At 46.3% G+C, this 26,366-nt stretch overlaps 7 protein-coding genes across 7 annotated transcripts; 4 read left to right on the top strand and 3 right to left on the bottom strand.

Moving 5' to 3' along the window:
* Positions 1 to 745, bottom strand: BJ212DRAFT_996046 (amino acid permease-domain-containing protein). Its single transcript, XM_041344541.1, has 3 exons — positions 440 to 745; positions 252 to 390; positions 1 to 195 (listed from the first exon to the last, which is right to left on the bottom strand). The coding sequence occupies exons 1-3, from the start codon at positions 586 to 588 to the stop codon at positions 43 to 45; spliced, it is 441 nt and encodes a 146-aa protein (XP_041186368.1). The 5' UTR covers positions 589 to 745; the 3' UTR covers positions 1 to 42.
* Positions 746 to 1,405: 660 nt separating this feature from the next.
* Positions 1,406 to 2,493, top strand: BJ212DRAFT_1304767 (uncharacterized protein; the record flags this gene model as incomplete). The annotated part of the gene is made up of 4 exons (XM_041333671.1): positions 1,406 to 1,630; positions 1,673 to 1,713; positions 2,079 to 2,125; positions 2,186 to 2,493. 4 exons carry the CDS (start codon positions 1,406 to 1,408, stop codon positions 2,491 to 2,493), a joined length of 621 nt encoding a protein of 206 aa, XP_041186367.1.
* A 9,326-nt stretch (positions 2,494 to 11,819) lies between these two features.
* BJ212DRAFT_1397259 (uncharacterized protein) lies at positions 11,820 to 12,327 on the bottom strand (the record flags this gene model as incomplete). The annotated part of the gene is made up of 1 exon (XM_041337237.1): positions 11,820 to 12,327. The coding sequence occupies one exon, from the start codon at positions 12,322 to 12,324 to the stop codon at positions 12,070 to 12,072; it is 255 nt and encodes an 84-aa protein (XP_041186366.1). The 3' UTR covers positions 11,820 to 12,069.
* A 222-nt stretch (positions 12,328 to 12,549) lies between these two features.
* Positions 12,550 to 13,618, bottom strand: BJ212DRAFT_1213820 (SMAD/FHA domain-containing protein; the record flags this gene model as incomplete). The annotated part of the gene is made up of 3 exons (XM_041329275.1): positions 12,550 to 12,845; positions 12,927 to 13,045; positions 13,101 to 13,618. Coding segments are annotated over 3 exons (933 nt in total), but the record flags the coding sequence as incomplete, so codon positions are not given.
* Positions 13,619 to 19,368: 5,750 nt separating this feature from the next.
* Positions 19,369 to 20,185, top strand: BJ212DRAFT_1397248 (uncharacterized protein). Its single transcript, XM_041337236.1, has 4 exons — positions 19,369 to 19,413; positions 19,464 to 19,495; positions 19,756 to 19,809; positions 19,869 to 20,185. Exons 2-4 carry the CDS (start codon positions 19,488 to 19,490, stop codon positions 19,957 to 19,959), a joined length of 153 nt encoding a protein of 50 aa, XP_041186364.1. The 5' UTR covers positions 19,369 to 19,413; positions 19,464 to 19,487; the 3' UTR covers positions 19,960 to 20,185.
* Positions 20,186 to 20,529: 344 nt separating this feature from the next.
* Positions 20,530 to 20,930, top strand: BJ212DRAFT_1397245 (uncharacterized protein). The gene is made up of 2 exons (XM_041337235.1): positions 20,530 to 20,696; positions 20,758 to 20,930. The coding sequence occupies exons 1-2, from the start codon at positions 20,596 to 20,598 to the stop codon at positions 20,849 to 20,851; spliced, it is 195 nt and encodes a 64-aa protein (XP_041186363.1). The 5' UTR covers positions 20,530 to 20,595; the 3' UTR covers positions 20,852 to 20,930.
* Positions 20,931 to 25,257: 4,327 nt separating this feature from the next.
* On the top strand, positions 25,258 to 25,816 carry BJ212DRAFT_1304762 (uncharacterized protein; the record flags this gene model as incomplete). The annotated part of the gene is made up of 5 exons (XM_041333670.1): positions 25,258 to 25,301; positions 25,353 to 25,379; positions 25,428 to 25,492; positions 25,536 to 25,552; positions 25,601 to 25,816. The coding sequence occupies 5 exons, from the start codon at positions 25,258 to 25,260 to the stop codon at positions 25,814 to 25,816; spliced, it is 369 nt and encodes a 122-aa protein (XP_041186362.1).
* Between the last annotated feature and the right edge of the window lie 550 nt (positions 25,817 to 26,366).

Genomic DNA, 26,366 nt, shown 5'->3' with positions numbered 1-26,366 from the left:
AAATGTATTAAACTCAAGTACAAGGTGCTAAAAAGTAAGAGGTCAGCAATTGCGAGAAACGAACGAGGAAGAATGGGACGCACAGCAAATCATCCAGCTATACCAGTAATTCCAACCCATGGCAAAAGAGAATGCAGGGTCGACGAAGCGCTCGGCCAGTTTGATGTGACCACCAGGTATAGGCAGGAAAGCAACCTACGGAAATAAAGATCAGGTATGTGATCTGCGTCTGGGACATGCAGCAAGCATACCATTTCTCCCAAAGTGATCATGACACAATAGACGATGGTGCCCATGACCATGTAGCCGAGCAACAGACCGATGGGGCCCCCATACACTAGAGAGTCTGCGGTTCCAACAAAAAGACCAGTGCCGATGACACCACCAATACTTGACGGAGGTGAGAATGCACCAGAAGACAGAAGAAAAGTCAACACACCTAATCATGGCGATATGACGATTCTCGAGTTTACGTTGCAGGGTGTGCCGTGGGAGAGCCTGAATAGACTCTGCATCGTGGTCTGAGACGTCAGAGAATTTGTCTTTGCTCGTGTGATAAGCAGTAGCATCTTTCTTTTCGGCACCCATCGTGGCAAGCCCTCGCGAGAAGGTAGGAGGAAAGAGGTTAGACTTGAACCCAACCACAACTCATAGATATATGAACGTCTGGGGAGCTATCCGAGTCAGTGAGGGCCATCGGTGAGCTGGTGAGGAAAGCAGAAGGTCATATATCGCAATACATAGCTCAAAATCGCAATAATTTGCACGTCGATGACATAATTATGCAAATTATTGCGATTATGTGCCATGTCGTAGACGTCGGAGTAGGCAGGAACGCAATATTGAGAGAGCGACGCAGGGACGTCGGCCGAGGTTCGTCAAATTATACAGCTGTTTGAGGAGGTAATTTTGGTGGCTCAAATTTTCACGCACGTGTAACCAAAAAGGAAATTGATATACAACTCCGCATGTAGTAGGCGCTGGGACAGCTTTTATATTATGCCGTTCAGACGATGTTTACAACACTAGGAGACTCTGAATTTAATACCCAAACACTATGGCCAACCAAAGAATCAACGCCCGAAAAATGTGTACAAGTTGCGGGAAACCGTTCAGGACGTGTGGTTATATCGGTTTCCTTTAGTGGCAAAAATTTGCAATTGACATCAAACGGCTGTAATATCTCATATCTATATGTTTTCTGTTCCTACTCTACCCGTAATATCTATCTCGTCATTCCCGGCTATGATGACACCTTATTGCACAAGAATAGGCTGAGTAGCAGCGGTCAGAGGTTTCTAATGCAATAAGGTTGCTAAGTTGATGATCTGCAGCAGATCTACATATATAGCATTGTGGCGCTTCGGTGATTGTACCTGATGCAGATGAACGGTTTTTCGATTCCATGTTCCTGACACGTACCGCCGCCTCCCTATCTGCCGCCACTACTGGCCAGCTCCAGTGCCTTCATGATCGATGGCGTTGCCAGCTTTCCAGGACCCACACATTTCACTGTCAGGACTCCTGCACCGTCACGGTTCTGTTACCTTCTGCATATCTTGTAACCCTTCCGCACCTCACATTCACCCTCTACAATTTTATAGACTTGTCGTTCACTAAGGAAGTCATGGTGAGTGTTGATATTCTGCAATATCTTTTTTCACCATCTCAGGACAAAGTCACTTTACTTCGTGCGAAAGTCGACAGACTGCTGTATTTAAGTCTTGTCTAGCCGTCTCCATTTTACCTCTCACTCCGAAAATCCCGACCCTTGCTCTCACTCACAGGATATCTCATCGTTATGTTATTTCAGCTGTGTTGACACGTTGCGACTTCAGTATGAAGCTGACATCTGAAACGATTCACACAAGGTCTACTATTTTGTCTGCGGTATGGGCTATGTGCACTGTCTCATTGTTACTGATAGAAGAGCGCAAACATGACGTTACTACAGCGCGTTGAAAATGCAAATACATGATGCATCCACATAGACAACATACCGTTCAAGTTTGTTCGAATCTTGACATAGAAAGCAGATATATTGTCTGAGTATGCTCCGGTTCTCCTGCCATACATAGTGAACCACTAGGTCCGTCGAGCCTCGACTCACAACTACAACGCGCAGGTAGGTGTCCCACTGTTCCAGCCGAGTCGGCGCTGACCTCCTCTCGCAATGATTCTCCAGCTAGACCACTTCTAAAGCTCGACAAGATCAAGACACATCAACGGTCGCCTTCGACCATATCCAACACAAATTCAGACAGCTTTATCGACATTCCTTCCTCTCGACTCCGGCAGCGATATCCCGAAAGACACGACAAAGATGGGTATTGTCTCGCCTTCACAACTCACAGAGGAGTGCAAAACAACTCCCAGACATCCATGATGGCTTGGGACCTCCCTAAGGGTACCGGCCGTGCTCGGTGTTTCTTCACCTTCCTCTGCAAATTTGCTTCAAGCTTCCTGATCTCGGGGAATTATGGCAGGAAGTGAGAAAGGAAAACGGCTGGCAGAGGTATAACAATAACTTGAATGACGAGGCAGTGGGTCTCTTTGTAGGTGTGAACATATCATTTATTTACATTTTGTTTGGCAAGATTGACATATTCGCTTTCATAATATGCACTGGCTTTTTTGCGAGTCTTGTATGCATGTTGAACTCACCGCCTGCTCACGAACTCGACACCATTCCGCGTGGGCTTTATCTTGGGCTGCTATTCACATCGTCCCTGTTGTCCATGGCACTATTTTGCCAGGCGTTTTGTGTGAGATTCGTCGCTCGGATGGAGTTACATGAACATTAGAAGGTAGTAGGAAAATCTCCGAAGCGTACTACAGCTGTCATTGACAAAAATAATTTGCTCAAAACAAGAAACCATTCTGAACAAATGCCAGTATTGGTGAAAGATTCATATGGCTGGACTGTGTCGGCTCAACTCTGGCTACACTCCCAGAGTGCCAGGTACACACAATACAGTACCAAGTTGTGTAGACGAATGCCTGGGGTGGGTGCGGAATCTTCGACATACTGCAGAATAATAATGAGGATGGCATAGCAGAAATGTGGTATTGGGATGGGAACTCACGCATGAAAGACTCGTATACTTGTGTCGGAGGTAAATATTGTAAGGCCCCGATGAGTTGGAGCTTTCCGGTTATCGAATCGTTTTGACGATATGATACCTGGAAAGCACCGACCAACCGGCATAGGTTCGTGAGCGGGCGGGGTGGTATACAGGTAAGGCTGTACTATAAGCGATTATAGATAGGTGGCAAGATTAGCAAGAGGATCATGCCAATTGTAGAAAATCTTATAGTGTTACCATGATCCATCATTAACTATAGGCAGATCATCGTGGTCAACGAAGCTCATCGTCTATATTTCTGATGGTGGGATGTGCGCATCATGAAATGAGCCATATAGATAAGCCTGCGTTTGGGGGGCCAAATAAAATTGACATGGCATTAAGCCGTGGTTGTGGGCATTTGTGTCAAAGCGTCAGTACTGCGTTATGTAATGACACGTCACACTCACATGTGCGTCACGCCGCGTCAAAATGAGTAGTCCATTTCATTTCTCTTCTGACTCACATGGCTGACAAGCTCTGACAACTTGAAGGTATTGCTTGACTAGCATCCATGCGCTCCGCTCGAAAATGGCTATGTTGAGGTTCCAAGAACGCAGCAGTGGCCAGTATTTGATCTAATTTGCCGATGTCATTATCCATAATCCTTCCTCTAGCGCTCAGCAGTGGCCAATATTTCAACTTGATTTTGGGCAAATACTCGTTTGCTGATTATCTTTCCTGGGATCACTGCAATCCGCTGGCTTCATTTGACTTGGATTTGATTATCACTAACTTGGCTGCCTCAGACTTGTGTGCGGATTGCCAAGTAGATGGATCTCATTAACAGAGCTGCATGTCTTCTCGGTATAAAACTTTCTTTGAGTAAGTATTACTCAGCGCTGACGAGAACAGGTATAAAATCAACATGGTTTAGTTGAAAAGGCCCCAGAGGCGAATGCATCCTGTTACAGTGAGTAGGCCTCTTGTGTCGCACTTCGCGCATTTCATCGAACCAATATATAATAGCTCTCCTAAGACTCATCATAGCAACTTCGCGCACATTGCACAATTAAGGTGTGGTTTTCCTAGCATGATCGTATCACAGCTTGATGGATAGTTATACCAGATACCATGAAGCTCGTTCAAACTGTTTACCTCACAATCCTTGCCGCTGCCAGTGCTGCTGCCGGCCCCACTGTGGTGAAGGCAGCAGTTCGTGCTCAAGAAACCTTATCCTGCCAAGGCTCGTGTTCCTCTCAACCACCTTCAAGTTGTCCGACAGGGACGGCACCTTATGATTGGAGCCCTGTATGCTGGATGTGCTGTGACAGCGATAGCTGAAGTTAGTTGAACATGAGGTTAACTCGGTCATTTTTGCTCTTAATACAAGTATGTAAGGATCGTATATTCTTTACGCACCGACCATGCTTCAAACACGTGACTCGCGGATGCGAGAAGCGCTACTCTTCCGCATCGGGTCTTCTCCATTTTCTTTCATTATCTTACCTTGTGCTCAGATTCCACGATTCTTTTGCTTTGACCGTTCACCATTTGCTCCTTATTCTTCGAAAATGTATATATACAACCCATGTACACTCATACCTCAAACTTAGAGAGAAATTCAGAGAAAATACAGCAGGAGAAGAGCAGAATCTCATACGCTGATTCCCCGTTCCAAAGCACGTTCCAACACTCCAACGAAAGTCTCAGTCTTAAAACGTCTCGTCTTGTCATTTTCGCGCTATCTAACTATACGTCTCATATCGTCGTTTCGTTCACTTTCCCCTTCGAACTCATAGTCAGCCTTACAAGGAAATTGTGTCCTTCAATAACTCGCGGACGAAGCAAAAAACAGCTTCCGGAAATTCCTGATCATCCGAAACCTCCCTTAGAGCCCCGCGCCCGGCGTGTCTTCACTTCATCTGCATCTTCACTCTCAAACAGCTCGATTTGGGGGAATTATGGCAGGAAGTGGGTCTCGTTGGGGATGTGAGCATATCATTTGTTTGGCAAGACTGACATGTTCGCTTTCATAGTGCGCACTGGTTATTTTGCGAGTCTTGCATGCATGTTGAATTCACCGTCTGCTCAAGAACTTGACACCATTCCCCGTGTGCTTTATATTGGGCTGCTATTCCCATCTTTCCTGTCGTCCACCATGGGACTATTGTACCAGGCGTTGTTTGTGAGATCCGTCGCGCGAATGGAGCTATATAGACGTTATCAGGAGGTAGGGAAATCTCCGAAGCGTGCAGCTGCGTCATTGGCCCAAATAATTTGCTCAGGACAAGAAACCATTCAAGTCGAAAGATATATACGCGGTCGTGGGTCAGTGACGCGGTGTATTGAGATGTCACGCTGCCTCGAGAATTAAGTAAAATAGCTACGCCCAATTATCACTTTTTTGTGACTGACAACTTGAAGTTGTTTCTTGACCACCATCCCTGTGCTCCGCTCAGAAATGGCCACGCTGCAAGAACGCTTAGCAGCAGTGGCCAATATTGGATCATGCAAATATTCGCTAATTTGCCACGGCAATTATCCTTCCCGCGATCACTGCGACCCGCTGGCTCAATCAAACTTGTATTTGACTATCACCAACTTGGTGCGCCTGGCGTGCGGATTTCCAAGGCGATGTATTTCATCATCATGATCGGGGTCGCATACTCCGTATAAAACATTCTCCGAGTATAGTTGCAGCGCCAACAAGAACAAGTATAAATTCAACACGTTTGAGTTGAAATGGCCCCAGACGATTGCCTCCTGTTGCAGTGAGTGGGACTCTCACGTCACACTATGCGCATTTCATTAAACTAACATATAACAGTTCTTTTAAGACTTTGTCGTAGTAGCTTCGCGCACATTGCATAATCAGACTTTTGTCGGTTTGTGGTTACCTCATACGGTCACATCATAGGCTGAAACATAGTTATACCAGATATCATGAAGCTCGTTCAAATCATTTACCTCTCCATCCTTGTCGCTGCCAGTGCTGCTGACCGTGCCACTCGGGTGAGGGTACCAGCAGCTCAAGAATCCATAGCGTGCCTAGCCAGCCCAGACCCGTGCATCGACTCTCAGCCAATTTCAGACTGTCCGGTGGGGACGACGTCTTATCAGGTGGCCTGGGGGTGCTGGGGGTGCTGTTATCCTGTCACTTAGGCTCGTAACTAGCCTGGTGTATGCTGGATGCTCGAGTGGCGTAGCCAAGCTGGTCGATCTCGGAGAGGGGAAGCACGGTGTTTCAAAATTCGCAGTTGCCAATTATACCGGTGGTGCTCGATACTCATTTACTTGCAGCGGCAGCGAGCCGCCAGTTCCCGACTCTGCCTACCTTTTTCTTTTCTCCTTCTCACACCAAGTCGCTTGTGGTGAGCATTCATGCAAGCGCAATATGATGTGATGTCAAAGTTACGTGTACAAAACCGTAGTAGGCTGAGCTCTAGATTTATTTATTTTTGATCATTGTTTATTGTCCATTGGGGTGATGCCCTATGGTAGACAACACATACAGGTATATACTTGTTCATTACATTATTGCTTTGCGAATTTCGTTTGATGTGCTTTCATTGGTCCAGGTGTGACACGAGGACAGGTAAGGCCAGCTAAAGGCGATAGAGGATCATTTGTCTGCTTCATCTTCTTCATCATCTGTGGGGGGGTTGACATCTCCAAATGTTTGTTCTAGTCTGCATGTACTCGCTATGAAGTGGAGTAGGGGTTTGATGCATTTTTGGTTGCTCAACAAGTTCTTGAGCTGACTAGCTTGGGGACCTATCTCATTCTGGAGTGCAAGTCGTTGTCTGGTGTACTTTGGGCAGATGAGTAAGAAATGGTGTACTGTTTCTTTGCTGTGATGACATTGCTGGCAGGTGGGACTGGGGACCTTCATTATTCGATGTAGATGCTTGTTCAAGGGGGTGTGCCCTGTATGAAGTTGAAACAGCAGAGAGGAATGTTGTTGTGGGAGCTTTTCTACCAGCATGGAGAAGTGCTTTGATGGGGTGGTCTCATCGATGTCGTGAAGGTGCTGATAGTGTGGTGAGTTCTTCATGATGGTTGCTGCTTCAGCTTTGATTTCTCCTCTAAATCTCTGCTTCAGTGCTGATTTACTTATTGGGAGGGTGAGCTTGATGTTGCTTCTGGTGGTGAGTAGAGACTTTGGGAGTTCCATGGGTATGCTACTTTCTCCTCTGGCCACTCTTTTGGCCTGCTTGTCAGCTGCTTTGTTTCCAGGTATCCCCTTGTGGCCTGGCGTCCATTGTATTGTCAACTTGCAGTTGTCATGTGCTGGGATGAGGCTGTGTAGGTCGTCATGGAACTTGTCCATGAGGTAGTGCCCTGGCTTGGAGATGAATGCTTTGGTGGCTTGTATGGCTGCCTGGTTGTCAACACCCAGGGACATGGTTCCTTTTCTCTCCTCTCTCAGTATCTCCACTGCTAATATCATCCCTATGAGCTCTCCCTCATAGACCATATGTTCTTGGTCACTCCCTAGGTGGAACCATCTTTCCTTAACCATCTCTCCATTCTTCATTAACACTGCTGCTCCTCCCACTCTCCATCTATTGCTGAGCCATCTGAGTAGACTCGCAGGTCTTCCTCTGCCTCTGCATCCTGTCTCACTGCCATCGTCATGTCTCCTTCTGTTTCCGTGGTGACATTGGGTATCCACTTGGGGTAGTGGCGTGTTGGGTCGATGATCTTGATGGTGTGGGGGTTAAGGTTGAATTCATTGAGTAAACGATGTAGCAGTGATGGGTGTCGTTTACAACTTTCGAAGTTCCTTCTGGTACATGAGTTGTACGCAGTGTGGATGCCCTTGTGGAGGGGGTGGGTCTTGTCTAGTGTTACCATGCATAGAGTAGCTCTATGACATACTTTGCATAAAAGTTGCTGGAAAGGAAGGATATTAGCATGTGCATCAAGGATGTCAGTAGTGGTGGTTCTCATCCTGCCTGTGATCATTGTCATTGCCATTCTCTGGACTCGTTCCATCTTTGAGGCAAAGCCTCGTGCTCCTCTGCCTGCATTTTTCTTTCCTCTTCCTTTCGCTGAGCTCTAGATGTGATGAACAACAACAACAAAATAAGATAATCTTCAGATTCCGGCCGCTTGTTAAGGTTGTACTCAAAAGGTAACTGGATCTGAAGGGCTTTGGCCTCAGCTTGTGCACTGTGCCCCTTACCCGAGTATTGCCCCTTATTTCAGGAAGGCAAGACTAGCGCATCCGGAAGGTCAGACGAGTAGCGTAATGGATCCAGATGACTTCTGGATGAGGGATAAGTATCATAAGGCTAATCTGGACGAGTCCAGACTAGAAACTAATGGTAATGGAATGTTGGGGACAGAGGCGGATACAGATAGACTATAGGAATCAATCCTGAGTCTCAGAGGGTGACAAGAGTAGAGGTACTCAAGTCCGGAGGACAGGAATGAGTAGAACTAAGATGATATTCAAACTGAGGTACTACAGAAAGTTACAGGAGGTTATATACTATAGGTATCTAACAGAATGATCAATCAGCAGAGTCCGAGGCTATGTACAAAGCATGTGGATAGTCTATTGGTAAGTAGAAACGGATCACAAATCATGAAATAGAAATGAAGCATAGGTAGCAGATAAGGGAGCAGGACGGATATACAGATAACTGAAATACCGGAGTTAGGGGGTTACCGAAAAGAGACAAGTGCTGGTTGTGGATTTGGATGAGTTGTGGACCAGACCAGACAAGTGGACAGATTGAATGATGAGACGTTGGAGGGGGATAAGATGTGGATAGCATCAGAGATAAGATGTGGATCTGAGATGAGATAAGGGTCAGATCTGAGATCCGGATATGTGGATATGACACCGCTTGAGGTAAGGAACAAAGAACAAAGGTGAGAAAGGTAACAAGTAATGCCTGAGGTGAGTACAGGATCTCCGACATACTGTAGACTAATAAGTAGGATGGTACAGCAGAGATGTAGTGTTGGGATGGGAACTCACTGGCATGCATGGAAGGGTAGACTTGCATTGACGGAGGTAAGGTTGCACAGGCCTGATGGGTTGGAGCTTCCCAGTTATCAAATCATTTTAACCATGAGATACCTAAAAAGCAACAACCAACCAGCATAGGTCCGTGAGTAAGCAGGGCGGTATATACAGGCAGGCGATTATAGACAGGTACTTAGCAAGATTAGCAGGAGGATCTGACATGTCACACTCACATGTACTACGTCATGCTGCATCAAAATATATTCCATTTCTCTTCTGATTCACATGGCTGACAAGCTTTGATAACTTGTAGGTGTTGCTTGGCCAGCATGAAGACAATGGAACTTTGAGTCACGACATGCTCACTGAATGCTGCAATCAAAACATTGGTATCATTAGTGGTGTGAGTAGGAACAGTTCTCTTTGCATCTGGTTTTCACCTGATTACTCACCCTTTTCTAATATCAGTGTGAATACTGCTATGATACCATCAAGAGAGCAGGCCAATTTTCACCTAGGGACACAGTGATGGGTCTGTACAAGCGGTCAGAAGGAGACAATTAATGACATAAAGTTATCCACCTATAGTATGGGGGCAGTGATGGAGTGGGCTACTAGACTCATCACCAGTCCAGTCTGACTACATCTTCGAAAGTTTGAGATCTAGAGATGAATATATGGTGTCAGATTTGGTCGATCATCATCTCGGAGTTTCAAATCATGCAGTTCACGGCTGTAGTATAGCTAATCTTCTGTATCTCGTTCTGAAGCGTCAAATTCTACTTCTACAACATTTCTATTGTATGAACAGGTCTCAAAATGAGTCCAACATTGGTTCTGCAGAGTCACCTACCAGAGCTTATGTTCATGTTTGCTTTAGCCGCATTGCAAGTATTGAAGTCTTTGTATACAACCGACTTCTCTCTCCTTGTCTTCCCTGACCCACTGAGATCAATGTGGAATGAACTTCGCCCAAGTTACCGTACCATATAGGCCAAAGGCAGTGATTGGACGCTCGGCGTCACAAGGACAATTGACATAACACGCGCAACGATATATTATTATATATGGAAAAGCTAAGGACTGCAGCAAATATCAAGATCCTTGTTTCGTGATGCTCTGCATACGACATACCAAAAATACAGAAACAGGGATAGTAGCTCATCCAAGTGACTCGGGAACTCCATGTGTACACCAAATCGCTACGAATTTTCTTGAAAGCACTGCATTTGTGGATACACAACGAGCTCAAGGGTAAAAAAAAACAGAAATTGGAAATAATAATAATAAATCAAGGTAGCCTCATCGCCAGGTTGAACTAACTCAATCACAAGCAACCGATGCATGGATCGAGTTAGTTCAAATAGCTGAGATGGAGGATTTGGAAGAAAAGAGATCATCGGCAACGCCCGAAAGTCTTAAGTATTCTGCCAGCTTAGACTTACGTAACACCGTAATTGCCAGTGATTCTCTTTTCCCGCTGGTTCCATACCGTCAGGTCGATGCTGTCGCCCATGTTCATGCTGGATTGATGCGTTTCTGAATCTCCTTACACGGTTCCACCGAAAAACAATACGATTCAGCATACCGATGACTTTCAAGTTGGATTACCTCCCCGATTGGCATTTTGCCGATTCTTATCCAGGTGATTTGGACATTTGCTAGAGGTGAATCTGGTGAAATACTGGATGTCTCTTCAATACTGGGGCTTGCGCGTTCGCCTCGCTCTTGGACGATGATCTATGATCGGCTTTCATCTAGAATTTGTGCTTCTTCTGGCGTCGCCTTGGGATACTCGCAATGCAATTGTAACAGCCATTCGAGTTACTTGGCTGGATCTCTTCAGTGCCGCCGCGCATGTATGTCCCGCCCCAATGTCAAAATTTGCACAGGTTTTGCGTGCATTGACCCAGGGCTTCTTCCCATCGATAGAGAGACGCAGTGTGACATCTCCAAATATATCTTCTGGAGGTTACACTATCCGAGTTTTGGACGCCGTTTCTGACAGGGCTGGTGGTGTAGGCCTTCAGCGCGTGTGTATATCTTCAGTCCCCGTTATAATCATGTCCTGCGATACTGACTTCCACTAGAGAATTACGAACTTTGTGTTGATATATCACACGCGTCTTCGCTGTCGTCCCGGACTCATCCGCCATGGTACTCCCTGAGTTGCCTGTGCATAACATGGAGCGGATTTAGACTTTGGAAACGAAAGATTCACCGCGTGAGTACAGACCCAGATAAGATCTTGACTCTTGACTAGGACTCTTGAGTCACCTCGCTGAGAAGGAGATGCATTACGAGAAAATAAAACCAGCGAAGCTCGCTGTCTTTCTTTTCATGTGATGCATCTCCTTTGGAAGTTTCAATTCCTAGATTGCTGAATTTTCCAGAACGTGGTCTTCCATTGACCAGACACGTCGCGCGAGAATTTTGTTGGTTCTCTCTCATGACGCATCTTTCTAGATCCCGCCTGCGCGTTTCTGGGAATACGTCACTGCCTCTAGGCGTACCACAAAACCTTGGCACTGAAGTTCTAGTTCCATATTTCATCCACCGACAGGTATTTTTAGGGGCCTAGTCCACATCCACATCCAATTCATTAATCGGGCTGGAATACGTTATACATATTGATTCTGATTCTGATTCTGTATGTCCCCCTCCCCTTGTCAACTGGGACGATTCTAACGATACAAGCGCCGAATTTTCAGTATTATTGGTCACAGCGCTTCTCTCCCTCCTTCAGACATTTGAGTAGGTCCAAATGCACAACTCGCATGGACATTACAACAAGTTTATTAACAATTCGTCGTAAAAGTATCCGAATGGAAGGACGAAATGTGTGGGTAGGATAATATCAAGGACAAGTGGGGAGGAACGAAAACAGGGAATGAAGGGAGAGATATAAGTGTAAGTATGTATGTAAAGTGATAAACGTATGAAACTGTTTGGAACCTATGTAAGAGTATGTATAACTTGTGATGAACGTTCATACATGCGCAATACCATGCGATGTCAAAGCTAAGTGTACAAAACCATAGTAGGCTGAGCTCCTGATATGATGAACAACAACGAAATAAGATAATCTTCGGATTCCGGCCGCTTGGCGTAAAGAACAAAGAAAAAGAAAGGGAAAGAAGAAAGGAAACGCATGCTTATACAAGCGCCGGCCAGACTGTCAACGTTTCCGCTTCCCACTGATAATGGCCTCCCCATCCACCACCATCGCCACTCCTCCCATGCCGCTCTCGATACCCATCCCCTCTGTACTCCCATTGCCGCTCCCACTCCCATTCCCGTTCCCATCCCCCTCAGAAACACCCCCACATCTACATCTCCCTCATCTGAATCAACATCGATATCTATCAGGTCCATCATCTCTTCGTCGATATCTGCGTCATCACGGGGTGGATGGGATTGGGAGGTTGGGTGGGGGTGTGATTGAGGATGGACGACATGCCCCGCAGTCCGTATCCTAGCGCGCGTACCCCTCGCTTCGCCCTCTACCTCCGTCTCAGCTCCATCTCTCACCATCGGAGGGGCAAGCTTATCCTTGCCCCCGCCCCCCTCTTCTTCTTCGTCGTCTTCCTCAGGCGATGAAATAACTTCTATTTCAGCTTCTGGTTCAGGCTCGATCTCGACTTCGACGTCTTCGTCGAGATCTGCGAATGTGCGACAGAGGGGACAGCTGAATGCGGAGGTGTGGGCTTCGAGGAGGGGGCGGATGCATTTGTAATGAAAGGCGTGACTACATGGGGCTATGAAGAGGGCTTGGCGGATTGTGACTGCAAAAAGGCCTGTGGGTTATATTAGCATGTGAGATAGCATGCGGTGGCACGGGGAGATAAGGAAGGAAGAGAAGGAGGGGATAGACGCACAGATACAACAATCGGGGATGTTAGTCTTTGGCATTCGTTTTTTCCCATGGGCATTGGCGCTTGGTGGTTGGATGTGGGGGTCTGCGGAGAGGGAGCGGAGTTGTGAGAGGGCGTTTGTGCTAGAACGTAGATCAACATCGACTCAAATATATGAATCAATGGAGGAAGACGCACTTGAAAGCATTAGGAGCAGCTTGCCACTCCCTCCCTACCTCGATCCTAATCTTTACAGACTTGTAGATATCCTCGGTTCCTCCCTGATAATCGACGCCCAGCTGAATGATATCGCCGTCTTTCAGTTGATGGGGTTTACTCTCCGAGCCCGCAGGACTGAGTCGTAGATGATTAAGGAAAGTGCCGGAAGAAGATTTCGTATCTTTGATAAAGAATTTGCCGTTGTCAGCCCATATCTCAGCATGGGCGCGAGAGACGACTTTGCTCTTGAAAGCGAGTTTGTTGGTATTTAGGGCGTTTACTGCTGCGAGACCGATTCCTGAGCGATCTGTGAAGCGACCGATGCGGAGGGGGGTGTCGTTATCCTTGAGGTCGCGGGTTATGGGTTCGAAGCGGAGCGTGCGGCGGGAGTCGAGGTGGGGGACCAGGCGGATACGGTGGGTTTGGTTGTTGTTATTATTGGAGAATGTGGTTGCGCGCAGGAGGGGCTGGGCGGCGGGCATCGTGGATTGAGTGGGTTGGTTGTTGACGGTACCAGCTGACCGCCTACGGCGCAGTATGTTTGAAATTGGACCAAGGTTTGTGTTATTATTTATTTGAGGTGCGAAACTGCGTCGTCTTAACGTTGTCGGGATTGTTGGAGAGGGTGGTGAATCTGGTTGTGATGGTTGTTGTGGGTGTGAAGTAGAAGTTCCCCTTGGGCGTCGAAGAAAGGATCCTAAAATGGACCGTTGCGGCGCAACAGTTGGAGAATCAGTTAAAACCAGACCAGTCGTCGTCGTTGTCGCTGGTAATGTCGCTGCTTCCATCGTCCTCGTCGTTGAAAATGATGATGACAGTTGTGAGCAGTGCAGTGTGCTGTCGCTTGCTCGATCGATTATTTTTCTATGCCTGATGGAGGCACTGCGAGCGGCGCCGTAGTTCAAGGCACTTGTCCGTTTACGGTTAATATGATTTTGACAAGGTCCGCTTCACCGATTGCTCGCGTAGCTAAGCACGATTCAAACATTACTGTCGTTTTAACTCTCTCTATATAGCTTACATCGTTCTTCCAAACAATCCATTCAACTCAACTGAGCCAATTCACACCCCGCCCACTTATGTAAATTTACATCACACTTAAATAGTACCTGCCTCTGTTCGCTACCACCCATCGTTCTCAATGTCTCATACTTGCACGATAATTAGCTGTCGATGCGAGCACTTATCCTCAAACAAAGAATGTCCAGGCGCGATATCTCATGGCGCTCACAACCTCATCGCCTGCAGAATGTCTAGCAACAAGCTTGGTTCTATAGACCACTCCCAATGCTGTACCCCCGATGTCAGGTATATTCTATGATGACCTTAGTTTATTGAGGTCGCAGCGTTGTCACCTTCGAAGCTCGCTTGATGACATCTTCGGCACCGCTGCCTTTCCAGGTTTACTCTTCAAAGCTCCTCTCTCCAGGTTGGATACTCGTCGTTAATGTTCTCCCAGAAACATCGGACATTCCTATTCATTTCCTTGTAACTGTGCCTGAAATCGGAATCGCAGCGCCACTGTTTGATTTGATCGTTGCTCGGATCTTGAGAGGACTCAATCAGGTGGCGTTGCATTTCGAACAGGCGCATTTACTAGCATTATTTAGGACCTAGGTACGTGCCTTACCTTGGTCAGATGTCAATACACGTAATGAACGGACAGTCCCATCATTCTTTCACAGGTACCCCGGTAGAGAGGTAACACCATTCCCCAATGCTAATATCTCCACCACAGCCAAAAGAGCATCATCAGTCCACTTGCACTCCTCGCAGACCCACGTGGTACTCCCGATATTTGGTACGGCCACAGTCATCACAGGCAGCACCAAATATCGGGCGTCCATCAGAGTCGCAGTGCCACCACATGTGAGTAACTGCTGGAGTCCGTCCAAGAGATCTTCGCAGGTGGCGGCGCTGCGTTTCGAGCAGATCGTAGGACTACTCTTCACTAGCTCTCTAGGTTCGCGCCTTATTCTATGGCACAATACACGCACCGACCACGTATTTTACCCCTCCCGACGTAGGAAAGGCTGAGCGTTGTCAGGCCACTTGAACTGGGTGGACTCGTTGCAGACCCACGCGGTACCTTCGATATAGTTCTCCATAATATTGTAACTTATTTGGGGAGCATCTGATATCGGGCGTTCATCGGAGTCGCAGCGGCATCACCTAAGAAGAGTTCTTTAAAGACGTTTAAGAAATCTTCACAGGCGGCATCACTGCCTTCCCAAACCCACTGTAAGCTTGGTGCTTACCACATGTGACGAGCTTCTGATGATTGGACACCGTCGATTGTTGTTCTATGTTTGCGCCTGACAGTATATAGACCAGACCGCCCGCCGACACACCTTACCTTCTTACCGTACTGTCAATCCACACGCTCATCCACGTTATCCGTTGTCTGTCCGTCTCTTAGTGTTGGCTACCTACCGACAGCCCTTACACCCACGCTCCAAACCTTCAACCCACCTATGTGGTACCCCCAATTTGATCGGACTCGCAGCGTCATCATCTAGGAGGACTTTCTTGAGGTAGCTCAAAAGATCTTCGCGAGAGATCGCGTGCGGTCCGAGTAGATCACAGGGCTGACCTTCACTAGCACACTCTAGGTTCGCATTACCTAGCTTGAATAACATAATACATGCACGGACTACGTATCCTGAACAGTCCCGCCATCTTTCCCCAACGCAGGAAAAGGGCAATATCACCACCACAGCCAAATGACTATCAGTCTTGTGACAGACTTACGCGGTACCCTCGACACTTGATGCTTTGAGGGACAGCGTCTCATCGCGCAAAGCCGCCACTAGAGGAGTTGCGCTCTCTTGGGGGTCCTCTGGATAACATCTATATCGGGTGTTCATCGGAGTCGCTGCGTCACCACCGGCACCTGTGAACAGCTGTTGGAAATCGTTCAAGAGGCATTTGCAAGTGGCTGCGCTGCGTTTCGAGTATCGCACTTCAAAGTTTTACTCTAGGTTTGTACCTTGGCTTCGTTAGATGATCATTGTTGATATTCTCTTAGAAACATCGATATTTTTAGCAGTGTCTGAAATCAGGATTGCAGGGTCATCACCTGTAGGCTGTGCTTCATGATGAATACACAAAGACAACATTACAGGTTGTGGCGCTGCGTTTTGAATAGATTGCAGAGCTCGGTTGGTCTTCAAAGTTTCACCTTTGCTCTTCAGGTCCGTACCGTGTTTTAGTTGAATTATCGTCGGACGTTAATATTAGGTTTTGCAGTGCCTAGAATAAGAATCGGAGGCGCAGCGTCATCAATCATCACCCGCCCGGAATTTTCGGTATTTTTACATGTGGGGAGATCGTTGCAGGTGGTGACGCTGCGTTTCGAACAGATCGTAGAGTTTATCTCTGAAATGCCTGTTGGGACGCTGTTAAGGTTAAATTGATTGTTTCACCTCTGCGAGGCGTGTTGGACGTAGTACCTGGATATATCTTGTAGTGGCATCAGAACTTCGTGTCAACACATGAGATATCCAGGTACTAAGCACACTCTAGAAACATATCGTTCCTCCCCTTTGTTTTCCGCTCACCTGATAAAGTCAGGATAGGTAGCATTCATATATGCATACCAGACAAGCTAAGAACGACAACTGACCCAAGGACCCTCATCCAAATCAACTTTCTTGAAAACAAGGATCTGTGATAGTAGCCCACGGATCAACCAATCCACTCCGCCAAGACCTGCTTCTCCCATTGAGGATCTTGAGGTTACTCTTGGAAAACGGAATAGTTGAACGGAATCGAATAGGGATCCTCTCTCTCCCTTCTTGATCTGACAATGGTCACGGTGAGGAGCAAGTGAGGGGTACCAATCGCTGTCGGGGGCAACTTCTACGTGCTTACTCAAGGGACCCGACAGTCCAGACTCCAACTCTAGTGTACGCTCATTCTTTGTTCTTTGTACAGTGATCATAGATTTCCAGCTTGGTTGCGGATTCATACTTTCTTGCTGCTCACACCCTGACCCTGCCCCTCGCACCTTTTCAGTCCTTGTCTCGTCTTCCGATACCTCCAGTATTCTATGACAATCCCCCCTTACCTCCAACTTACGCCTCCCCGCACCTACTTCAGAAATTTCGTCTACCCTGCTTAGATTATTGCACCATCTACCGCCCTCTCGCACCTTCCAAACACCTTCGCACCCTCCCGGCATACCATACCATACCTACGCAGAACATTCCACACTACTATTGCACCTCATTGCAAACATTTCAATTCTCGGTGTTCGAGCCTAGCAGCCTGTGAGTGACATGGTCTACATCAAACATGTTTTGTTTGACAATTTTAGTTGGTGTCTTGTCTTCAAGCATACAAATTTGCATGCTGCCGTTGATTGATGTCCTAGATGCTCTCTACCTTGTGGGTCTGTACTAGGTACTGTAGATGACTGATTCTATTTTCTGTTACATTCCCTGGAACAATTGAGTGGTCGTACCCTGATTCGAGGATTTTCGAACTAGTTTTTGAGCTTTGGACTGCTACGAAGGAGCTATGAGTACTGTTCTCTCCACTTGGAAGCTCCTCTCGAATTAATTAATTAAATTTCTGAGTGAACCATACATCTATAGCTCGACCGCCTACATTTTTCAAGTACATGTGGGTAAACTAGGAACCTACACTTGCCTGTGCAAGCACTTGAATACGATGGACAATATATTACCGACGCTAACAATGTAGACTACGTGTCCTGATCAATGCACAGCTGGCCGTACCAGAGTGGAGCGGTAGGAGATACTGTAGAGCTACGACACTAGGTTCGTCACGTGCAGCGTGTGATTATGTCATACTCAGTGGTTCGAATGTCCATGTGACCTGTGACCACACCCAAATAGATTCGCCCGCGGATGCTTCACCGCTTGCAACCATATGACATGCCGCTGCTTCGTGATTGTGACAACTTGCTTCAAGACGCATCACAAATTCGATGTATAACAATTTTTGGTCCCATTAGTGCACAACCTATGTTTTTCCTATGTTTTTTTCCGAATGTCACAAATTAGCTTCGTCCCGCCAAAACTCATGTGACGGTCACACCAAATAGATTCGATTCGTCAAGGGCTGTGACCTGTGATGAACCTAGTGTCGTAGCTCTACAGTAGTACTTGGTCAAGGTCTAGTACTAGTCAGTGACGCCATGGGAGCACTCCAGGAGTCATACCCACAGGTCAAGTTGGATGGCGATCATTTCCAATGAACGGCACAAGGACATCTTTGGCCTAAGCTTCTTCCACTATGAGTTACACGCGCTGGCGCTCTTCCAAGATGAGATTAACATCTTCGTAACTTGTGGTTCAGATAATTTGTATATATTTTGTGTCGCCCAGAGATAATCAGTGCTGTTCTCGTTCCGGATCTTCTGGTATAACGCTGATCTTCTCCCACCTGGTACAGGTTATCAGAGTTTGAGCAAGGTATTGTATTGAAGTTAGGAACATGACGTGGCTGGTGTGTGCATACGGCGGGATTCGGTCCTCGGAACGACAGAGCAACAGGAAAAGAAGGTAGGAAAGAGCGTATCTGGAAGCGACTCGGAGAGGGCCGATCTATATAGCGACGGCATTCCTAACGGAAACGACGGTCTGACGCCTGTAAGGGGATGGCATATACCCACCGTGCTCAAGCGAGCCAGAATACACAAAGGCCACACGTACATCTTATCGTAGCGTTGCGTCTGCCCCAGACTCCAGTACCCGGTTCTGATTGCTATTCACTGCATTACAGTGACATTGTCTGCTGTACAGGATAAATACATCCTGAGACCTGTGTCGCGAGAAAAAAGTGAAAACACCAAGCAAGAGTGAAGGGCAAGTGAGAAAACAGGACGTCGAGACTCGAGAGGGACTCTCAGCTTGGCATCGACGTTTGCGTGAACAAGTTCAGCATCCAATAATATTAGCGTTCAAATAGACATTGACGAATCAGTAGAACACAATACGACGACTCAACTTTCCAAGTGGATCGATCTCAGAAAGGGAGGGAGGTCAAAGATACCCAACGTCCTAGAAAATCAGTATACCCTGGTATACCTCGAATAAACAATAGATACAGAGTAAGCTATTGGAACCTATACTGGCCTGTGCAAGTGCAATTACGATGAGCAACGTCGATGTCATCTACACTCCACTACGTGGACCGTGGCTTCGGATCAATGCACAGCCCTCGACCATTTCTGAGCAGAGTGCAGGGATAGTGGTCAAGTAACACCCCAAAGTTGTCAGAAGAGAGTCGATGCTGCGTCTCTGTTTGTACTTGACCGAGGGATCTTGCCTGTGCTAAGTACTCAATCTTTTTGGAAAACAGTACAGGACATACAATTTACTTGTATTGAGAGCAAAAATGACCGAGTTAACCTTAGGTTTGATTGTTAAAGCATAACCAGCACGTAGGGCCATAATGGTAATCCACCGTCCCTTTTGGGCAGTTCTAAGGTCGATCAGGGATGCACGGTGATGGATTGTTGAGGAGGATTATTCGTGGCATCGGCGCGGCATAGGCAGCGACAAGGATCATAAGGCACACGATTTGAATGAGCGTCATGGTATCTGGTATAACTATGCTTCAGCCTATGATGCGACCGTGATAAGAAAACTACACCGACGGAGAGTTTGATTTTGCGATGTGTGCAAAATTGCTATGACAAAGTCTTAGAAGAGCTATTGTATGTTAGTTCAATAAAGTGCACATAGTGTGACACAAGAGTGCTACTCACCGCAACAGGAGTCCTTTCAACTCAATCGAGTTGATTTCATACTTGTTCCAAGATCACTCGGAGAAAGTTTTATACCGAGAAGACATGCTGCTCTGTTGATGAAATCCATCTCCCTGGCAATCCACACGCAAGCCTGAGGCACACCAAGTTGGTGATAGTCAAATCGAGCCAGCGGGCTGCAGTGATCACAGAAAGAATAATCAGCAAATTAGTATTTGCCTTAGATTAAATATTGGCCACTGCCGAGCGTTCTTGGCGCCTTAACATGACCATTTCTCAGAGGAGCGTAGGGATGCTGAAAGCAACACCTTCAAGTTGCCAGAACTCGTCAACCAAGTGAGTCAGAAGAGAAACGAAATAGGTGTAGCTATTTTGACGCGGCGTGACGTGTGACGTGCCATTAGCGTGGCACTAGGACGAATGCCATATCAATTTCACTTGGCAACTGTTGGCCAAAAAGTTACATGGAACGTTCAGGTTTATCATAACCTGGGCTCATTTCACGACGTGTACATCCCACCACAAGAAATATAGATGACCAACTTCGTTGACCCACGTTGACCACGGTGATCAGCCTACTAATGATGGATTTGAACAGTATCAAATTCTCTACAATGATTAGCACGATCATCTTGCTAATCTCGCCACCTGTCTACAATCGCCTGGTACATACTGCCCCGCCCATTCGCGGACCTATGTCGGTTGATTTGTGCTTCCCAGGTGGTAGTGTCGAATATGACTCGATCATCGGGAAGCTCCAACCCACCGGATCTGTCCAACGTCGTCTCCTTACAATATTTGCCCCCGTTGGCACAAGCCTACTCTTTCATGCGTGAGTTCCTATTCCAACACTATAATTCTGCTGTGCCATCCTAATTATTATTCTGCGGTATGGAGATCCCGTGCTCATCCCAGGCATTACTTACCCAAAGTGCTCGTGGGAGGGCTAACCTCGGACTCCTCGAGTATTGTTAAGGAACTAACTCAGTAACACCTTTGGCCTGCTGTATTCCACAATCATCCGTATACATGCTTCGCTCGGTCCCATGCATATTACCCAATGTCTTAGCATCTTCAATTGGAATTGTTGAAAGGGAACTCCCGCACCTCATTCTATCCGTCGTGTTTGAATTATCATCAGACATGCAAACCGCATCAATATACCCGACTCTGAAGGTATTGAGCAACTTTACAATATGGTTGGGTAGGCAATTAACGAACAACGCCTTCCCAGCTAGTGCGCTCAGTGAACCAGTAACGATTTGCTAATGATATTTTTATTTTCTGTCGTAAGTCAGCATAACTACATGACATAAATCCTAGAGAAAGTGTTCTGTGCAAGTACTGCAAGGTATACAGCGTTAGAGCTTGTGCTACGATACTCATAGCTACAGCATCTCTAGCACTGTTCTGACATCCATCATATCGTGAACAGAAGTCATGTCTCTGACTTGTACGATGATATTGTTATCCGATGTGATTCTCTTGTAATCCTCACCACGCTGCTTCGTAGGATTCAAGGTTTCGAATGAACTCGCGGCTGTTGCAGTCATTATATTGAACCAACAACTTGAAAGACGTCGATGACTTTGTCACTCACTCCGGAGTGCGATTAGTTACCAAGGGATATTGTCGTATTGTATGCAGCCCTAGTTGCACCACCGGCAATTACATGAGACCAGTGAAACGGTAGGGGTTTAGTCTAATACTAGTAGTAGTATGATACCGTCCGTAGCGGAAGGGTCATAAGGAGTACCCGCATTGAATATTGACACAAGTATGATAAGTTTACGCATCTCCACAACATCCAAAGCTCTATATTTCGGTATTTCGGTATTTCGGGGAGCCAAAGTTTCACTGAATCACGGATCCATCGCCGCAACCTCTTCTACGAATTTGGCCCATTGTCGTTCCCATGCATCCATAGCTGTACGCTTACTCCGTTCGTCTAGCATGGAATACTACATAGGGAACATTACACAATGCAAGAGACAAGGTCAAGGACATGGCTCACCGTAATGCTGTCACGGGCCATCTGGCCAAGAGTAAGGAGCCCCGTTACTTCACTTGCTACCAGTACCTAGAAGCGGCTGATGAGTCTGGTTCCAGCAAGAGAGAAACAAAGAAGAGGTCACCTGGAAGAAATCAAAAGACAACCCCATACTATTAAACATCGCAGGATCGTCGGAAGACAGTACCATCGGAATGCCTTGGTTCATGATTATTGGGAGGGGGTGCATAGGCATAGCTGAGGTAAGACGCTATCATTTCTTGAGTCAACATAAGGCTCCAAGACAGTATACAGAAAAACCCACTAGCACTTCATTTCTATCGAAAGATCAAAATCAATTGGAGGTGCCTATTTGCACGAGTCACTCACGATATAGGGCAGACTTCAATTGCGATTTTCTTTTCTCGACAAATTTGCATCAATTTGGGATGCTTAGCTAGTGAAAATCTATGCAATGAGTTAGCGAGCGCTTTATGCTATACAATGCACCTAACCCGTGTCCAATACGCTTTGTTCCAAGAAGAATCGCATCATACAGGTTCATGTCCGCTGCAGTGCCATCACCTAAAGTTTCACCAGCATGAAAGATGAATGGGATGTCCGGATGCTGCTTGGCGAAACGCAGAAGTGGCTCTGCGTAATCAATGAGCGGTTTACACTCCGCCCCATCTTCGTGGCCCACGAGATCAAATCCTGGTAGATAGAACTATTAAATCTGGGTCTGCTAACTTACAACAAACCCGCAAGACTTGCCAGCAATAAGGTCCGGGAATTCCTGCTTGAATCTGCTGCACTGTTCTAGTTCCGATTCCAATTCTTCGGGGGAGACAATTCTCAGGGTATTATAGATAATCTAGGAAAAAGATCGGCCTGAGCTTGCATAGGTCCAACTGAGACCAAGCTAACCTTCAACCCAGCAAAATCGTCTTCTTGACCTTTCGCCTTCATTTCCGCTTTTATTTCGTTTGTGACCTCTCGGAATATCATGAGTAATTCGCGTAATTCAAGTTTGGTCTTCGCGTCCTCTGCAAGTATGTATCTAACGAAATGTCAGGTATCTCAATCATGGACATGTCTTTCTGACTTACTTTTTAAAAAAACTAGTTCGTACCTCGATATACGAGATACCATCATCTATTGACGAGCGAATGAACATCCGCAAGTATTCCTTTTGAATCGGCACGAAACGAATGATGGGCTAAGTTTCATCAGTACATGCGCACATCTTGACTTCCGGTACGCTACAGACTCACGTCAGTCACGCCAAAGGTACTTCCAAACTTCAGCCAGATCTGCAAGTCTCACATTAAGGACGTGTTCACCAGGTTACATGTCAGTATGGAGCTCACTTTCATCGGTGTATTGTACGTATTGTACGCATCACTGGGATTGATCATGAAGGCGCTGAGCACCCACTCATCAAATCCAGCAGGGCCGCCCAATGCAGGATCGAAGAGCTCTCGCGCCTTCTTCATAGGAACCCAGCCACCGGTGTATAAAACATCTGTGATACCAATTACATCGGCAGCAGGGTACTGCTCCACGGGAATTGGCTGGATTGTGGGCAGTACTGTTTCGAGAGACGCTGTGTCTAACGGACCAGGGACGCGGATATGTATCGCGGGATGACCCAATGCCAGATCAAGAAGTGTTCTCGCCTCCACAGAGGCGTTCTGGTGTACATGCAATAGCCCACCCTTTGGCATCTACAGGGGAATTGCGGTCAAGATGATTGGTGATGGGACGCACGGTGATTTTCTATGCTTACTTTGGAGACTATTTTACTGTAGAGATCCGTCTGTAAAATGATTTCTTTGGCTACACGTAGATGTGAGATGAAGCGCTAAGTGCGAGCCGAGCATCATACCATTCAAGAACTCCATCCCTGGATATGGGTGAGGGATATGCTCGTGATTAATCCCCCAAACAGTAATAGCCTCTCTAGCACGGATGGAGCGCACAACTTCATCTGCCTTCAGTTCAACCGCGGTGTAATTCGCACGAACACGGTCTATTCGCAAGGCGCGGTCCTCTGTGATAAGCTTCTCACGTCTTTGTAAGTAGTCAACAAGCATTGGGGAGGACATTAATGAAGAAGAGGATGGTGGTAGTTTCCATGAATTCAATGGCTTTATAAACGGCTCCCTTTGTGGCATGTTGCTGTCCTCGGTTATGTTGGCCTGTGGCAGCATCCACTAGCGTATTGTCCATGCCAAGGCACCTACACTCAAAATGAATGAATAACAATGTCGGACATGCCATAGTGGAAAGACCCACAGAAGAACAGTGTGATCGACCGGAATTGTTGCGCAAGTGTGAATAGGCGGTGTCTTAGCACCGCCCTAGTTAACAGTATACCTCGGACTTGTAGCCAGACCGTTAGAATAAAGTTGAAATGCACAGGAATCTTAACTTACATGGCCGCCGCTAGCAAGTGGTCCATGCCATAAGGCACAAGTTTCAGAGTCGAATATCGGACAAGACTTTCCAGGTAGCCGACAATGGCAGTTTGCAGTGCTCATCCCGGAGGATTGAGCCGAATTCCGGATGGAAGTCCGAAGTGTGATGATTGGCCTAGCTTCAAGTTACTCTTCAACCTTGAGCCTGTTCAGCAACCAAAATTTACGAATATTTGGAATGTGTATATGTCATCTCAAGCTCCTTCCCAGCCCCACGGTTCGAGTGTTGAGGGGCGATGACACACCGGTGGTTTCAGAGTTTTGCCTCCGGCAATATTTTAATCGAAATGAGAATGATAACTTACTAATTACTAAATTAGCCATTCGCACTTTGAATTTTACTACTGGGACAACGGCAAATTGCGACTGAGGGCAAAATGACAAAGCTTAACAACCCATTTTGACACCAATTTGAAGTGTATAAAATACTTGATGTTTTTCCTTTCGAAGAATGTTGGGCGAAATATGAACTTGTACCACCCTATTTTATCACAGATAAATTCAAAATTTTGAAGTGTGGCAAAATGTTCTGCACATCATTACATAATAGCAAGTGTTTTGCCACTCCAGGAAATTTTGAATTTGCCCTACATTTGAATGAGCCAGGAAAATGCAAAGTTAAACCTATGGGGAATTATAATGGGCATTGCTTAGGCACTCACTGAGCATTGATTGGGCACTAAGCATTCACCATGCCAAAAAGTAGGTCTATGCTTATGTATGGTAAATAATAGTTTGACAAGAAGCTGTAAAAGGGCATTGAAACTATCACTGCTTGGATGGTCCCTGCTAAAAGGACACAGGTATCTGTAATGCGATGTGATCCTTTACTTATTGGAAAGACTGAAAAGTCTTGATGTGTGAATGTGATGCTGTGTCATGAAGTGACTTCAGATACTTCAGAGATTCATTCATCGAAATTGAAACATGTTAATCTTGCTACAACAACAATGGCTGAAGTGCATGAAAATGTAAGTTGTCAGTAGCCTGATCAGATGCAAGAGCTGATGCATTTTCTGCAGGAAGTTGACATTAATGAAGATAATAATGTAAGTTATACTGTGGTTTGAGTGAGTACACTAACTATACAATATCAGTCTTTACATGGGGAGGTGGAGGAACAGGCTGAGCACATCATGTTGGGGCAGAGGAGCAGGCTGGGGTAGAGCAGGCTGGAGACCTTGAGAATGCTGAAACCTTTGCAGTAACACCATCTGTGATAGTAAGTCCATTGCTGCTCATCTCTGTTAACAACTTATGACATCTCTAGGCATTATGGGACTATGCACAGGAGATCATACAAGACAATGTAGAATACACACAAAGTCATCCACACATGCCACACCCTGCTCACCCCCCCATCCAAATATTGTGCTGTGACAGATGCCTCCTAGCACTGATGGTGGAGGATAGGCACAAAGTGGTGATTTGGCTATGGCAGGAGTTAAATGAGATTGAGCACCTGTTGGGTTCAGAGCACATTTAGGGAGGAAGAGCTGGGGGGAGGGAGGGGAAGAGAGCAGAAGTCATAGATATCCATTGCCTACCCCACCTTATGATTTACAGACTGATTCATGATTCATTGTTCTGGAATGCCATGCACCACTTGCTTGGCTTGGCCATAACAGGTATTCTACCAGATAAACTGCATCAAAGTGCCATAAAGTATCAGTAATAAATATGTAAGTGATATAGAAATGTATACCTACCTCCTGCCTGATACAAGTACCCATCAATCCCCCACCCAAAATGTTTGCTTGGATTAACCTGCCTGCCTCACACTCACTAAGCATGAAGGATTTTTATATTACTACTATATACATAATCTGCACCTCAGAAGACTACTTGCTTCTAGTACAATGACTTCTTCTCATTTTTCTCTGTCAAGAACTCAATCCTATTGAATTGCGAGACTGTTGAAACATATTGGAGAGAGAGGGGCATGCACATGACACAGAAACATGGCAACAATGTGCTGTGGAGAAAAGTTCCACCATGTGAAATGTGATACTACCCAGTCAGGCATAACAACCTCA

Source organism: Suillus subaureus (assembly GCF_016647635.1).
Source record: "Suillus subaureus strain MN1 chromosome Unknown BJ212scaffold_75, whole genome shotgun sequence".
Classification (NCBI taxonomy): Eukaryota; Fungi; Basidiomycota; class Agaricomycetes; order Boletales; family Suillaceae; genus Suillus; species Suillus subaureus.
This window is presented reverse-complemented; position numbering and strand designations above follow the sequence as displayed.

What these genes read in the sequence shown, in the direction of transcription:
- BJ212DRAFT_996046 (XM_041344541.1), bottom strand. Translation starts at nt 588, where the DNA reads ATGGGTGCCGAAAAGAAAGATGCTACTGCTTATCACACGAGCAAAGAC. An exon ending in CGTCATATCGCCATGATTAG is followed by an intron (nt 391 to 439) that starts GTGTGTTGACTT and finishes ACCTCCGTCAAG; the next exon opens with TATTGGTGGTGTCATCGGCA. An exon ending in TGATCACTTTGGGAGAAATG is followed by an intron (nt 196 to 251) that starts GTATGCTTGCTG and finishes TTATTTCCGTAG; the next exon opens with GTTGCTTTCCTGCCTATACC.
- BJ212DRAFT_1397248 (XM_041337236.1), top strand. An exon ending in AAAGTCTTAGAAGAGCTATT is followed by an intron (nt 19,810 to 19,868) that starts GTATGTTAGTTC and finishes TCACCGCAACAG; the next exon opens with GAGTCCTTTCAACTCAATCG.
- BJ212DRAFT_1397245 (XM_041337235.1), top strand. Translation starts at nt 20,596, where the DNA reads ATGACTCGATCATCGGGAAGCTCCAACCCACCGGATCTGTCCAACGTC. An exon ending in GCCTACTCTTTCATGCGTGA is followed by an intron (nt 20,697 to 20,757) that starts GTTCCTATTCCA and finishes TGCGGTATGGAG; the next exon opens with ATCCCGTGCTCATCCCAGGC.